The sequence below is a fragment of the Bos taurus genome, chromosome 15 (assembly GCF_002263795.3).
Source record: "Bos taurus isolate L1 Dominette 01449 registration number 42190680 breed Hereford chromosome 15, ARS-UCD2.0, whole genome shotgun sequence".
Taxonomy (NCBI): domain Eukaryota; kingdom Metazoa; phylum Chordata; class Mammalia; order Artiodactyla; family Bovidae; genus Bos; species Bos taurus.
In genome coordinates, this window is record NC_037342.1 from 23,866,224 (window position 1) to 23,882,700 (window position 16,477).

The window sequence follows — 16,477 nt, forward strand, 5'->3', positions numbered from 1 at the left end:
AGAGTAGGGGTGGGAGGGATACTCAGACCAGGTTTCACATCTTGGCTCAGCCTCTGGCAAGTAACATGACCTCCCTGGCTACATTTCTTGTCTGTGAAATGGGAATAGGAACTTGCAAGGCCATTGAGAGATTGAAGTTAAATAAATCTTACAAAGGACATAAGTGGCATGGCCAGCACATTGCAACTCAGCGAGTGTTGGTTGCTATAGCCATTGTCACAATTGCAGTTGTTAATAATTGTGACGTCATTAATTATGCATAGAAATCCCAAGAAAGACTCTTGCCCACTATGGACACAAATAAATAAGTAAATAAATCTGTGACTAGATCCTGAAATTGTTTCTCTATCTCTAATAAGGCGAGAGAGCAAAGGGTGGGTCCAAGAGGCAAGAATTTTAGCTGTTTTTCAAAAAATGGACATATGTTTGGGGGAATAAACTCAAATGCAGTTTTTGAATTCTCTTTAGGGAGGGAAGAGACAGTGCTGAATTCCTCGTTTCTTTCCCCTCCAAATCTTGAAGCCAAAGTAACTGACTGAATTGTAGTCCCAGCACCCTTCATGAGGGGGTTGCCCAGAAGGACAGCTTTGTAGTCTGTTCGGGTCCAGTCTCCAGGCTGACCTCGTCTGCACCTTCTCCTGCCAGGAGACAAATGTACAATTCCTTTATTTCTCAGGCAGTTGTCCTCGGGGGAAAAAAACACATTTTTTTTCTTCTTTATTTCTCCTAAGTTTATAAAGTATGATTGAGGAGAAAAGGCAAACAGCTAGAAGTGTTTACACAAAGAGAGAAGAGTAAAAGAGAGACAGCTTAAATGATCTCCAAGTCCAGGTTCATTACACAGTGAAAATGACCGACTGACTGTTCTCCAACTTTTTACTGAGGACATAAAGAAAAAGTAAAATTTAAGTACCACACAAGGGATTTAGGTCAGATGAAAGTAGCAGTTGTGAAAGCATGATTCATCAAGGTTCTCTAGGGGGAATATATTTGAAACACGTCACCTTTCCTGGTGGCTCAGTGGTGAAGAATCATCCTGTGATGCACGAGACCTGGGTTCAACCCCTGGGTTGGGAAGATCCCCTGGAGAAGGAAATGGCAACCCACTCCAGTATTCTTGCCTGGGAAATTCCATGGACAGAGGAGCCTGGCAGGCTACAGTCCATAGCGTCACAAAGAGTCAGACATGACTGAGTAAAAAACAGCACATGAATTTTAAGTCTGTTTTCCTCAATATTGGCAGACTTTGACACTTAAAATATCAATCATATAAAATGTGTAAATAATCATAATCTATTAATACGTCAGTGCACAAGGTCCCTAGGTTTTGTCATAGTAGCAAGCAAAGAACAATGGTCTGAATGGGCATGTTGGACATGAAGGGCTATGTTATGCTATGTAACAAAGGGGTCCAAAATATTTGCTGATCACAAGAAATGTCTATTCCTCACTAGTATCACATGTCCAGCAAAGGTAGATGGGCATCTCTGGTCCTCGTCCTCTCATTCAGAGCCTCAGGCAGACGCACACTCCGTTCTCTGGCTGCAGAGCAGGGGGAAGGGCTGGCTACATACGGTAAGCCACACTCTGGCTCTTAAAGGCTTCTGCCCCTTTCGCTTCTTCTGACCACAGTTACAGCACTGAGCAAGTCACCTGACCACAGAGACGTAAGATCCTGCTGTACGCATACCAGGAGGAAACCTGGCTTCTTTGTGGACAGTCCATCACCACCCAGGCTTCCTAGGACTTCTGACGCTTTAGAGTGATCAGTCTCATACCGCAGTGTATTTTGTGACTATCACAGCATTTGTCCTCCAGCATGGAGCTCCCTGGGAAGACTGAAATAGAGAAATTATAAACACTGTTATTCCTTTCCCATCTAGAATAACTTAGATCTGAGCCTCTCTCCATGCAGAGCAAGAGATTAACTCACTTCTACAACATGTCTCTTTTTTATAGTTCCAACTGAGCACGAGGTGCTGGGAGTATTAAGACAAAATAAAGCAAAATCCCTTCTCTCAAAAGATTCGTAGTCTAGTTATCCTGTTGGGTGAGGTGTGGGCTTCACAGAGACCCACGTAGATGTCACCAAGACGGAGGTGACTTCGAAGATGCCTCAAGAGCCTGTGGAGGCTGCGTTCTGTTATTCCAGCCTGACCTAGGAGCACACACACCTGCCCCCTCTTTGGCATGCCTCCTGCTGAGATCCCTCTCCTGTCTCTTGCCTGGACTTTTCCCTAGTCTCTCCCCTACTTCACACTCCCTGTGGCTCCCCTCCCTGATACCCTGGGCCCTGCCCACATCTCTGATTGGCTCATCTCTTACCACTCCTGCCTTGAACTTCTCTGTTTTCTCACACATATTTCCTGCCTCCTAAATTTCTGCTCAGTCTGTCCCCTGTGCCTGGAACACTCCCCACACACTCAGCTTCCACAGTAACTGTGTCAATTGCTATTTCCATGGGCACTTGCCTGACACCATTTTCTCTTCCTTAATGGCTAGACTGTTCTTATCACATAGTCCTGGAACAATTTGTTTATGCATCCACCTTCCTCACTGAGCTGTGTGAGGACTGGGGCTCTACCCCAGACTTATAGTAGGGTTAAAGCAAATACTCCAGGGATGTTTGTTGATACTTCTGTTGCAGAGAATCATGATGATCAGTGAAAGATACTGAAGCATGAAAACATCCCATATTTAGGACAGGATTCAGAATGTGTGTGTGCGGGGAGTCGGGGTGGGGGGGTGTGCCATAAAATGGAAATATGATTTGGAAGAGAAAAAAATAATCTCTAACGTAAAACATTAGTCATGTGCTTTTATTTAAAGGTTTTGTGTTTTTGTTTTTCTTTTTTGGTGTGGACTATTTTTAAAGTCTTTAATGAACTTGTCACAGTATTGCTCCTGCTGTTTATGTTTTGGTTTTTTGGCCATGAGGCATGTGGAATCTTAGCTCCCAACCAGGGATCAAATCTGCACCCCTGCATGGGAAGGCAAAATCTTAACCACTGGACCACCAAGGAAGTCCTTCACATGCTTTTTAATTATGTGATCTCAGCGCCAATTTTCTCTGGTGTTTGAGTTCTTCAGACAACAAATTATTTTAAAGTTGACATGTTTTATTTTAAAATATCACCATTTCTATTTTGCATGACATCATTTGGACTATTTGAAAATATGTGTAATTTAAAAAATCGGAAATCAAGTTTTAAACAGTTGAATAAATGAATTGTTGTTCAGTCATTCAGTGGTTCTGACTCTTTGCGACCCCATGGATTGCAGCATGCCAGGCTTCCCTGTTCTCAACCATCTCCCAGAGCTTGCTCAAACTCATGTCCATTGAGTCAGTGATGCCATCCAACCATCTCATCCTCTGTCATCCCCTTCTTCTCCTGCCTGCAATCTTTACCAGCATCAGGGTCTTTCTAATGAGTTGGCTCTTCACATCAAGTTGCCAAAGTATTGAAGCTTCAGCTCAGCATCAGTACTTCTAATGAATATTCAGGACTGATTTCCTTTAGGATTGACTGGTTTGATCTCCTTGCTGTCCAAGGGACTGTCTTCTCCAGCACCACAGTTCAAAAGCATCAATTCTTCGGCACTCAGCCTTCTTTACGGCTGAATAAAGGAACAGTGCCTTGCATATCAGATAACATTCTTTCACTGGGAGTGACAGAAAACCCAACGTAACAGTTACTCTAACAACACAGAAGTCTGTAGAATCCCAGAACCTGACATATTGTTGAGGTTAAATAGCTTTGCTACCCAGAAACATGGAGTTCAGTAGTCCAAAACCAGTCCAGTAACTCCATGATCATCAGTCAGTACATGGGTTCCTTCTACCGTGTGGCTTTCCATCTTCAGCATACCGCTTCTAACTCATGGTCTAAAATGACTGATCCAACTCCAGCCATTGTGTCCACATTCCAACCAACAAGAATAAAAGGTAAAGAGAAGGAAATCTTTTTTTTTTTTTTATGACATTATCTAGAAGTAGCACCCACCACTTCTGCTTATATTTAATTGACCCAGTCATGTATAAGGAAATAGTCATAGGTAAGGAGAGCCGGGAAATACAATCTGTTCTAGGTGTCTCTGCTTTGCTAAAAGCTGGAGGATATCAAGAAGAGGAGAGTAACTATGAAAGGACAGCTGATTTACTCAACATCTACACTTGAATAACTCATGGGCATCTTTCACTGAATATCAATCTGAACTCATTATCTGGCTCCCCACCTGATTCTCCTCCAGTTTTCTGCATCTCAGCCAATGGAGAGCCCTATTCTGGCTCAAGCCAGAAAACTAATGCCATTGTTATTATCCCCTTGCTTTCAATTCTCCCTCCAAAATACAACTCAAATTCATCTAATCCCCTCTGTTCCCTCTACCAATACACACTGTCAACAACTTCTGACATGTCTCCCAGTGTTCCTCTGGCCTCGATCCAGATCATTCTCCACATTGCAGCCAGAATAATTTTCTAAAATGAAAAATCTGGCATGTCACTCCTCTCCTAAAGTCCCTTGGAAGCTGCCTGTAGCACTTAGGAGGAAGACTCAGAACCCCTCAAAGGCCCTGTGTGGTCTTGGCCTGGCTTCATCTTGCACCGCTAACTTTCTGCGCTCCAGGCTACAGCCAAGCTTGGCCTCCTGCTGATGCTTCGTCCTTGGCAGGCTCCTTCCTGACTGTCCATGCAGCCCCTCTGCTTCCACCTCCTTCTCCAGCTGGTCAACGCCCACTGATCCCTTAAGACTCAGCAGAAGCATCATGTCCTCAGGGACAGTCTCCGAGGTTTGAGACTAAACTTTCATAGTACCCGTTGCTGGGCTTCCCAGGTGGCATTAATGGTAACGAACCCACCTGCCACTGGAGGAGACATAATACCCTGTGGTACTTTTGTTTTTCACTCTTCACATCTTACAGCTCTTATTACAATGAGAATTTAAGTGATTATTTGCTAATTGAGCTTTAACACTCCTTAGATGATAAGCTCTTTGAGTCTGATGACCAGATATTTGTAATAGTTAAATTTATGCATTGACTTGACTGACCCACAAGTACTTAAATATTTAGTTAAACATTATTCAGGGTTTGTCTATGAGGGTATTTCTGGATGAGATTAACACTTGAATCAAGAGCCTGAGTAAAGCAGACCGCTGTCCCCAGTGTGGGTGGGCCTCAACCAATCATTTGAAGGCCTGAATAGAATTCTCTCTCTCTGTGTCTCTGCCTGACTGTATTTGGCTGGGACATTGGTCTTCTCCTGCCTTAGGACTCGGACTCAGACTGGAACCTACGATGGCATCAGCTCTCCTAGTTCTCAGGTCCTTGGACTTGGCCTGGGATTCACTCTATTGGATCTCCAGTTTGCCAACTACAGATGACTGTACCCATCTGAATGCAGAGTTCCAAAGAACAGCAAGGACAGATAAGACAGGCTTCCTAAGTCACCAATGTAAAGAAATAGAGGAAAACAATAGAATGGGAAAGACTAGAGATCTCTTCAAGGAAATTTGAGATACAGAACATTTCATGCAAAGATGGGCACAACAAAGGACAGAAATGGTACGGACCTAACAGAAGCAGAAGATATTAAGAAGAGGTGGCAAGAATACACAGAAGAACTATACAAAAAAGATCTTCATGACCCAGATAACCATGATGGTGTGATCACTCACCTAGAGCCAGACATCCTAGAATGTGAAGTCAAGTGGGCCTTAGAAAGCATCACTACGAACAAAGCTAGTGGAGGTGATGGAATTCCAGTTGAGCTATTTCAAATCCTCAAAGCTGATGCTGTGAAAGTGCTGCACTCAATATGCTACCAAATTTGAAAAACTCAGCAGTGGACACAGGACTGGAAAAGATCAGTTTTCATTTCAATCCAAAAGAAAGGCAATGCCAAAGAATGTTCAAACTACCGCACAATTGCATTCATATCACACACTAGCAAAGTAATGCTCAAAATTCTCCAAGCCAGGCTTCAACAGTATGTGAACCGTAAACTTCCAGTTGTTCAAGCTGGTTTTAGAAAAGGCAGAGGAACCAGAGATCAAATTGCCAACATCTGTTGGATCATTGAAAAAGCAAGAGAGTTCCAGAAAAACATCTACTTCTGCTTTATAGACCACACCAACGTCTTTGACTGTGTGGATCACAACAAACTGTGGAAAAACAGATGGGAATACCAGACCACCTTACCTGCCTCCTGAGAAATCTGTATGTGGGTCAAGAGGCAGCAGTTAGAACCAGACATGGAACAACAGACTGGTTCCAAATTGGGAAGGAGTACATTAAGACTGTATATTGTCACCCTGCTTATTTAACTTATATGCAGAGTACATCATGAACTCTGGATGAAGCTGAGCTGGAATCAAGATTGCCAGGAGAAATATCAATAACCTCAGATATGCAGATGACACCACCCGTATGGCAGAAAGTGAAGAACTAAAGAGCCTTTTGATGAAAGTGAAAGAGGAGAGTGAAAAAGTTGGCCTAAAGCTCAACATTCAGAAAACCAAGATCATGGCATCTGGTCCCATCAGTTCATGGCAAATAGATGGGGAAACAATGGAAACAGTGAGAGACTTTATTTTGGGGGGCTCCAAAATCACTGCAGATGGTAACTGCAGCCATGAAATTAAAAGACACTTGTTCCCTGGAAGAAAAGCTATGACCAACCTAGATAGCATATTAAAGAGCAGAGACATTACTTTGTCAACATAGGTTCGTGTAGTTAAAGCTCTGGTTTTTCCAGTAGTCATGTATGGACATGAGAATTGGACTATAAATAAAGCTGAGCGCTGAAGAATTGATGTTTTTGAACTGTGGTGTTGGAGAAGACTCTTAAGAGTCCCTTGAACTGCAAGGAGATCAAACCAGTCAATCTTAAAGGAAATCAGTCCTGAATATTCATTGGAAGGACTGACGCTGAAGCTGAAGCTTCAATACTTTGTCCTTAAATGTGAAGAACTGACTCATTGGAAAAGACCCTGATGCTGGGAAAGATTGAAGGCAGGAGGAGAAGGGGATGACAGAGGATGAGATGGTTAGATGGCATCACCGACTCAATGGACAGGAGTTTGAGCATGCTCGGGGAGTTGGTGATGGACAGGGAGATCTGGTATGCTGCAGTCCCTGGGGTCGCAAAGAGTTGGACACAACTGAGCGACTGAAGTGAACTGCAGATGGTGCACTTTACAGCGTCCATGATAATGTGAGCCAGTTCCTTAGAGTAAATCAATCTCTTTTTCCTCTCTCTCTTAAAATGTGAATGAGTCCATTGTCTCATGCTCTAAATCCTACGACTCCCTGGATAATAACCAACTTATCCCTTTGGACTAGGCGCCTGGCACTTTAACCAAAATTCATGAGAAAGTGCCATTTCTCTATGTGACACATGAGAAAACTTAAGATCAGAGTCGTCACATAACTGTCTTCTCCGAAGATCTCATCTATACCAATAAGCAAGCCTGACTCTCCCAAGTACCGCTGTTGACCTTGCCCGTTTGGGGCCAAGGATTATTAAACTAATGGAAGTGACACCACCGACCCTGCCCCAATCCTAGAGGAGAAAGAGGTGAAAACCTGGCGCTCATTTAGGCATCAGCGCAGGTCACTTGGGCTTTTCTGCCAGCCCCGTCCACATTTCCTTCGTGCTGATGGGAGAACCCTAGCCCGAGCTGGCCCTGAACTTGGCTGCGCGCTCCCGACTAGAGCGCGGGGGCGGGGCGGGGCGGGGCTTCGGAGATAGAGCCACGCCCACCTTCGGCCCCGCTCCTCCCCGGTTCGAGTCGGCCACCGCCAGCCCACAGCCGCCATTTCCTGTCCGGACGGTGGCGCGGTCAGGTAACTGCAGCGGGGTGGCCCAGCCTGCGCACGTTCAGGTCTAGTCCTGATCTCTCCGTCAGAACTGAGCAGAGGACACTAGTTTGGGCTCCAGTGGATGGGACGGGATCAGCTGTGGGCTAGGACTCCTCTGGCGGGCACTGGGCGGGTGGACGCTGTGGAGCAGTTGCTAAGCAACGATGTCGCGTCCCCGCCCTCCTGCGCCGGGTGGGCGGGGCGTGTCTGGGCCCCAGCACACATTGAGGCTCCAGGCGACCCGCAGGCTTCTAGCCGGTGAAGCGCGCACTGCAGAACTTCTTGGACCTCCCCCCCGCCCTGTCCTTCTCGTCCCGTCGTGGGTTTGCTGGCTAGGCAGGGAGCGCCCTCAGACCCCGCCCTGGGAGCCGAGGGCTTGGTGCCTGCCCCAGGGTAGTTCTCCGGCCTTCTGCCCCTCCTAACCTCGAGCACGTTAACTCACTTGGCTAGGCCTCAGTTCCACCAGAGCCTAAATTGTTAGAGCTGGAAAGAAGCCTATGGATCATTTAGTTAAGCCACAAGTCCCCTGCCCTGATTTACAGATAACGATGCCTCACAATAACCAGTCATCATCGAGAGTGCCTGGCACTTTTAATTAGTCTGCAAATAGCCCTGTTTGCTAGAACCAATGAGGCTTATAAGGCTCAGAGAGGTTGTGACTTTAGCTAAGGTAGCACAGCTTTTATAACTGGTGGAATCTCAAAGAGATCAAATAATTCACAGCTTGTTCCTGGCAGATTTGGAATTTCCAATTAAATGTGGCTTCGAAGACTACTAAAGACTATTCGAAAACTATTAAACCTAACTGTAATCAGAATTACTTGCTTAGAGAGTGCTTAGAACTGTACACTTCTGGGTACTCTTTCAAGCATACTGAGGGGGTCTGGGCTAAGGCTGAGGAATCTGTGTACTAAATCAGTTTTTGCTTGATTTTTATGATCTGTGGGTGGATCTTTGGGAACCACTGGCTACAGCATGAGGCCTTTTCACTCAAAAACAGCTAAGAGGTGATCCAGCTAAAGTACCTGGAGAGAAGAAGATAAGGCTGGACTATCAGGTTCCAGTCCCTCAGTCAATTTGTAGCTTCTCTTCACTTCTCAGAAACAAGCCCGAGGCTTATATTTTAAATAAATTTGAACATGTAGATGCAGATTACCTGTTTCTGGTTACCCGTCACAAGGTCAGGTCCAAACTTCTGGCTGGGCCAGCCCGTCAAGATCAAAGTCAAGAGTTTGTGTCCTCTATCCCTGGTGGCTTGTCTGCTGCTCCCCCTGGTCTCTTGCACACCGGATCCCTTATCAGCAGTCAGTGTGGGCCTTGTAGGGACATTTTGCAGAGCAGTTTCCCCGTTGGAGGAGGCTGGCAGCTTTCTGGCAATATCACTACATGTAATGAGTGTTCCTTGGCCTTAACAGGAGTCAGAATGAAATAGATCACCCGGCTTGTTATTCATGACTTTTGTAAACACAAATCTGTCTTTAAAATAATCACTTGGCTCTTGGTTTTAGCAGGCTAATAAGCCTGATGAATTCTGTTTAGTGTTTTATTATTATTAATTTTCATCGTCTGTGCTGCCTCCCTCAGGGATTCTGGTTCACAATGGCTGACTATCAAGAGGAAGACTTGCAGAAATTTCTTAAAAATGTGGATGAAATCAGTAAGTACCAGTAAATCCTATACAAATTAAATTTTACTCTAGGAAAGTGGAGTGCCTAAAGAGAGATGATCACTCTAAGTTAGTTCCTGGGTTGCCTGACAGGTTTATGACTCTTAAGGGAAAAAAAAAATGTCACTGAGATTAAACAGAAGAGGGTATTGAGAAGCAAGTAATACTGAAGACTGGGGCTAAAATTTTCTGGCTGTTAATTAGTATCAGTGAAGCTGTTAATATTCTGATTGGAATTCAACCACTCTTCTCCGTATTCTTTCCCCTTCTGTGTAGAAGCAGGTCAAAAGGAGCTTCCGTTTCCCCATCACCAGTGAGCCTAGCTCTTCCGTTTGAGGTCACTCAGGAGCCTCATTGATCTGGAATCTGTCTTGTCTGGGGGGAGAGCCATTTCTGGTTTTGAGCTGCAGCATGTGCGTTTGTATTAAGTCACTTCAGTCCTCTCCGACTCTGTGACCCTGTGGAGTGTAGCCCACCAGACTCCTCTGTCCATGGGATTCTCCAGGCAAGAATACTGGAGTGGGTTGCCATGCCCTCCTGCAGGGGATCTTCCCAACCCAGGGATCAAACTCGCATCTCTTATGTCTGCTGCGTTCATAGGCAGGTTCTTTACCACTGGTGCCCCCTGGGAAGCCCTTTGAGCTGCAGAGGCAAAGTCAAATGGCTTCCCTTAGTGTCCATCACATTACATGGACGGCTCCTGGTTGCCACACCCCTGTCTATTCCTCTAGGCAGGAAGACCCTTCCGAAGCTCAGACAAGTTCTCAGAGGACACGCTGATCACACAGACCGTCATACAGGAGATTCCGAAGTACCCAGTCCCTGTTCAGACTTCAGGGAGCTTGTTTGAGGGTCGGTCAGTTCAGTCGCTCAGTCATGTCTGACTCTTTGCGACCCCATGGACTTTTAGAGAGTAGAAACAAGAAAACCGACAATAAGGCAAAACTTATCTAATAGAAACATATTGAAGTTGTCGCTTCTCACGGGCTGTGTGGGTCCAGAGAATAAAATCGTTTTAAAAATAGTCCAGGCAGCTTCATAGATGATTCATCCTTGGTGTGTTCTCTGCGTTTGTCACGGGCCTCTCCTCTGCCCGTCCCCCACATGTTGTTCTGGCCTGGCCCACTGTTCACCGCTTTCTCTGCCGGTGGTTTAGCCCAAGCGTGTGGTTTTAGCTCCCACCCTTGTTGACGACCCCACGTCCCAATTGCCACCAGCCGCATTTTTGATCTTCAGCCTCTATGCCAACTGCCACATCCATGTGTCCCTCAAACACCAGGAGCTTCCTGTGTCCAGAGTTCAGTTGATTGTCTCTTTCCTCTCTGTCCCCCGACCCCTAATAAAACTTGCTTCTCCTACCCTCCCCATCATTCTCCTCTCACTTGGTGGCACTATCATCCCCTAAATTTACAAGTCATACTGGCCTACCCCTCCTCTCTCAGCCCTGAATTTAATCAGCCCTTGGATTTGCTTTCTTTCTTCAGCTCTGTCCTCTCCCAACTTCCCTTTGTTCTGCTTCTCTAATCCAGACTATTTCAACAACCCCCTGATTGGGTTTCCTGCCTCTAGGCTCACACTCCCCACAGAGTAATGTATCTAAAATGCAAATCTGACCCAGACACTTCTCTGCTTGGATTCTTCCCGCAGTCACAATAAATTTCAAGCTCTCATCAGGACCTGAGTCCTCCCGTGACCCTACCTTGCCTCTCGCCTCTCCTTACCTCACACTTGAGCAACAAACTACTTCTGTTCCCCACACACCCCCCTGAAGCTCATGCTCTGCCTGTTAGCTTTCTTCCCTCTGCCTCTTCATCTTTATTTATCTGGCTAACACTCATTCATACCCCAAGTTCATTCCCATACCATTGATGTCAATACTGTATGTAGAACTTTCTGTGATGACAGATATGTTCTATAATCTGCAGTGTGCACGATGTAATCAATGGCCGCAGGTGGCCATCGAGGGTTTGAAATGTGACTAGTACTACTAATGGAGTTCCCCTAATGTTTCATTTATTTGTAGTTGTTGTTTAGTCGCTGTCATATCCAACTCTTTTGCGACTCCATGGACCCTCCAGAGTAGCCCACCAAGCTCCTCTGTCCATGGGATTCTCCGGGCAGGAATACTGGAGTGGGTTACCATCTCCTTCTCCAGGGGATTTTCCTAACCCAGGTATTGAACACATGTCTCCTGTTGGGCAGGCGTATTCTCTGCCTCTGAGCCACCAGGGAAGCCCCAGGGGTCAAACCTTCATCTCTTGCCTCTCCTACATGGCCAGTCAGATTTTTGACCACTGTGCCACCTGGGATGTCTTATTTCATTTATACGTAACTTAAATGTATATAGCCACATGTGTATAGATTCTATACATTCATTTCTTGGGTGCTCATTATGTATTGAGTGTTGCTAGACCCTGGATGCTAAAGCTGAAACTCCAGTACTTTGGCCACCTCATGGGAAGAGTTGACTCATTGGAAAAGACTCTGATGCTGGGAGGGATTGGGGGCAGGAGGAGAAGGGGACGACAGAGGATGAGATGGCTGGATGGCATCACTGACTCGATGGACGTGAGTCTCAGTGAACTCCGGGAGATGGTGATGGACAGGGAGTCCTGGTGTGCTGCGATTCATGGGGTCGCAAAGAGTCGGGCACGACTGAGCGACTGAACTGAACTGAACTGAAGGTAAATCTCCATACAGACTCATGGATATTTAATACAAAACTCTCATGTCTGTTTTCTTGCTCAAATTGTTTCCGTTTTGACCACTGGGAGCTCTTTTGATCAAATTTTATAATTTTCTCCATAAAGGTCTTCCATACATTTTGATGGATTTATTTTGGTATTGTAGATAAAATATTCTCTACTCTAGGAGGTCGGGGGGCTTCTGTGGTGGCTCAGGTGGTAAAGAATGTGCCTTCAGTGCAGGAGACCCGGATTTGATCCCTGGGTTGGGAAGATCCCCTGGTGAAGGGAATGGCTACCCACCCCAGCATTCTTGCCTGGAGAATCCCGTGGACAGGAGCCTGGCGGGCTGCAGTCCATGGAGTCACAGAGATGGACACGACTGAGCGACGAACAGTGCTACTCCTTGTGCCACCTGGGATAGATCAAAATCCCCAGAATGTTCCGTGTAGAATTCAACAAGCTGATTCCAGAGTTCACATGAAAGGGTAAAGGGCCACGAATAGTGCAGAAAATTTTGCAGAAAAATAAGAAGGTGGGATCCCCCTACTAGATGCTCAAGTCTTTTTATAAAGCTGTAGTAATTATGCATGGCAGTTTTGGTGCTGACAAAGACAGGTCATCCGGTAGAACAGAATGAAGAGCCCTAGAGCAGGTTCACACATGCAGCATGAAACAGGGATGACGCAGTGTATCGGCGAGAAGGCAGGGATTCTTAAACAAATGGTGCTCCTGTCCTACACAAAGTCAGCTCCAGGGGACTTCCTGGTGATCCAGTGGTTAAAGACTCATGCTCCCACTGCAGGGGGCACAGGTTTGATCCCTGGTTGAGGAACTAAGAGCCCTGCATATCCGCACAGTCAAAAAAAAAAGAGCAAGTTGGCTCCAGGTGGATTAAATACCTTAATGAGAAAAACAAAATGTTGAAACTTTTAGAAGACACACAAGAGTGTATTTGTAAACTTAATATACACAAAAGCATAAGTCATAAGGGGAAATATTGGTACATTTAACACATAGAAAATCTCTTCAATGGAAGGTTCCATAAAAACAAAAACACACCATACCCAAGTAGAAAATGTTCACAAATATGTATAACAGTCCAGAATATATAAAACAATCATAATAAGAAAAAGACAAACAACCCAATAGAAAATAGGAGCAGGCAATTCACAGAAAAGGAAATCCAGATGGCCTACAAACCAATAAAAAGATGCTGGATCCCAGTCACATTCAAGAAAAGGCAAATGACAACATTAAGGAGATAAACGCGTTATAGTAAAAGCGACATGGAAGTATAACAACAAGTGTGAACAAGGATGTGGAGGCACAGGAACTCTCGTGCACAGCTTGTAGGAATACAAATTGATATAGCCTAAAGAATATGTCACATATGTGCATAGGGAAATATATACATGTATTCAACTCAGCATCTATTTGGTATAGAAAAAAATTAAAAACACCTGGAGGTCCATCAGTAAAAGAATGAGTCACCTATTTAAATAAGTGAAATGAATCAACTGGAACTATTTGTATCAAGAACATATCTCTAGAGCATACTAAGAGAAAAAAGCTAAGTTGCAAAAGAATGCAAGATGTTTAAATACATGCGAGATGTTAAGATGTTTAAATACATGCATTTACACAAACTGTAGTAGGTGAATACGTTTTGGGAGTCTAATAAACAGCATTGTGATTATAGTTAACAATACTGTACACTTTAAAGTTGCTGAAAGGGGATCTTAAATGTTCTCACCACTCACAAAAACAAATTGAAATATGAATATGTTAACTCATCTTGGTTTGGGAATCATTTCTCACTGTATACCTGTATCAGATGACCATGTGGTACACTGACTTACACATTGTCATGGGTCAATTGTATCTCAGAAAAGCTGGAAAAATTAAAAGTCCTTCCGCATGAAATTTACTGCACCATCATTGATATTGAATAGGGTCTTTCTTTTTGAAGACCTTATGTGAATGATTCACCTGATTTCTCCTCTAGCCAGTTTAATTCAGGAGATGAATTCTGATGATCCAGTCATACGAGAGAAAGCGGTCCTTGAGACAGAAAAGAGACTGCAGTTTACAGAGGGGGATCAAGAGGAGGACGAGTGCAGGACCACCGTGAACAAGACTGTGATCAGTCCCCCACAAGCTCCCACGAAGGTGCCCTTTCCTTATTGTGGAGTTATCTATGTGGACACAGCAAGGAAGCCTGCATGAAACAGAGGAAGGAGTGGTTTAATCTCAACTGCCTGGTGAGGCTGAAATAGACTTGTTCTTTAGAATCACTACATTTTTCACAAGGAAGTATAAACTCTGATATATTTTTCTTGGTCTTTCTGAGTCATCCTTACACAATCCTTTTGGTTAGTTTTAATCAAAATTTGGCCTCTCCACCCACTGAGATTAGGACCATTTTTAAGCTGTTAATGTAACAGTTTACTAACTCATAGTTCCAATTCATACAGCCACAGCTAGAGTCCCTGGTTTCTGCAGACTAGCCGCATAACAACTATGCCATAATCAGATCTCTTGATTTAAAGCAAGCCCCCTGAATTTGCAGCCTTCTAGAATTATGGTTAAAGGAAAGGACTCTACTCCCCCCTTGAAATTTATCTGCCTTCTTGGTTTGTATATGTGTAAATAAGAGAGTAGTTTTTGAAATTTGTTTCTTTGTTTTTATGATAACCTGTGCCCTGCAGGATGCAGATGAAATAAACACAGGTAAGGACAGCATCTCTCTTCCCAATGTGTATTATTCATTTAAAGTCAGTGTTTATTGATTGTGGCTTCTAGACCCTTAAATTATAGCCTCTGGGCTTACAAACAACCATAAACAAAAACCTACTGATCACCCAATTCTGTTACTAGTGGTCAGAGAGGATGGTGCTCAGAGGATTTTTCCTGTGTTCTGGCCAATCTTTTGTACACTGAATTCAATTATTCTGTTTCATCCAATTTACTCTTAGCTACTCAGAAGGATCCAGAGAGCTTCTCAGTTGCTCAGCTCAGCAGCTCATTATGCTAAGTGGAACCAAAAAAGTCCGTCTTCAAAGAAAAACTCTTTTAAAAGGCATAATTCAAATTTGAAGCACCGACATAGTCATCATGTATAATAATACATCACACGGATTCCCATTTAATGTCAAATTAAGAAAATGTCATTTCAGTTGTCTCCGAAATCTGTGTGTGTGTGTGTGTGTGTGTGCATGCGCGCACGCATGCACCCACATGTGTGCGTGTGCCTACATGTGTATGCATGAAACGTGTGGCTCTAAAACTCTAAAGTGGCTTTCTTCTGAATTTGAGCTAAAGAACTGATTATAGTATTTGGATTTTTCTTTTTTAATATTTGAAATCACTCTGTTGTCAGAAGCCTTCTTGGCATCTCTGGAGAAAGATGCAAAAGAACGTGCCAAAAGAAGAAGGGAAAACAAAGTCTTAGCAGATGGTAATTGTCAGTCTTTTCACTTTTTAATGGCAGGGATGATTTGTGCTGGAAAAAGCAGGGGAGTTTATGCTGCTGTTTGAGGACATCAAGATTCCCAGTGGGTGGGTTCAGAATACGCCTGAGGCAGTGGGACCTGGCCAGGCAGAAACCTGTTTTCCTGTTTCTGCTGCAACAGGCGGAGAGGCAGACACAGCCCTGAGATAGCCTCCACAGTCAGACCATGTTTCTAAGGCATATCGCTGAATGTAGCAGCACTAAAGGATGCTGGAAAGTAGGGAGGGGTGGGAGTGAGGTACCACTCTCTAGCCTGAGGCACAGATGAAGATGTGAAAAAGAAAAATGAACAAAGCTGGGTGAAAGTGAAAGTTGCTCAGTCGTGTCCGACTCTTTGCAACCCCATGGACTATATAGCCCATGGAATTCTCCAAGCCAGAATACTGAAGTGGGTGGCCTTTCCCTTCTCCAGGGGATCTCCCCAACCCAGGGATCGAACCCAGGACTCCTGCATTGCAGGCGGATTCTTTACCAACTGAGCTATGAGGGAAGCCCCAAGCTGGGAGAAAGGAGAGAGGAAATAAAGGAAAAGAAAGAGCTGGGGTTGTGTGTGTGTGGTCGTGGAATGGGGGGGATACATATGACAGAAGAATACTTTCAGCATTTACTTTATACCACTCAGTGCTATGTGCCCTGCAGATCCAAATGATTCCATATTTGCTAGAAAATTAGTCGTTTGAATCTCTTTATTAGACACTGAATGTGTGGATTTGCTCTTTGTGGCAAGCTTGGAATATTCCAAGCCTTGAG

General features: G+C 44.5%; 1 protein-coding gene across 3 annotated transcripts in view; it reads left to right on the top strand.

Annotated features, from left to right (window-relative positions):
- Window positions 1-7,747: 7,747 nt before the first annotated feature.
- The window catches only part of TTC12 (tetratricopeptide repeat domain 12), a 46,727-nt gene continuing 37,997 nt past the window's right edge, over window positions 7,748-16,477 (top strand). The window contains exons 1-5 of one of the 3 annotated variants that reach the window (XM_002692992.6): window positions 7,748-7,848; window positions 9,448-9,520; window positions 14,222-14,385; window positions 14,925-14,946; window positions 15,596-15,673. In XM_002692992.6, coding sequence (XP_002693038.3) covers window positions 9,463-9,520; window positions 14,222-14,385; window positions 14,925-14,946; window positions 15,596-15,673 — 322 coding nt within the window. In that variant the 5' untranslated portion in view covers window positions 7,748-7,848; window positions 9,448-9,462. Of the gene's footprint in view, window positions 7,849-8,075; window positions 8,257-9,447; window positions 9,521-14,221; window positions 14,386-14,412; window positions 14,478-14,924; window positions 14,947-15,595; window positions 15,674-16,477 lie in introns of those variants that run through there. The other 2 variants (XM_059875089.1, XM_059875090.1) reach the window with 2 other exon arrangements.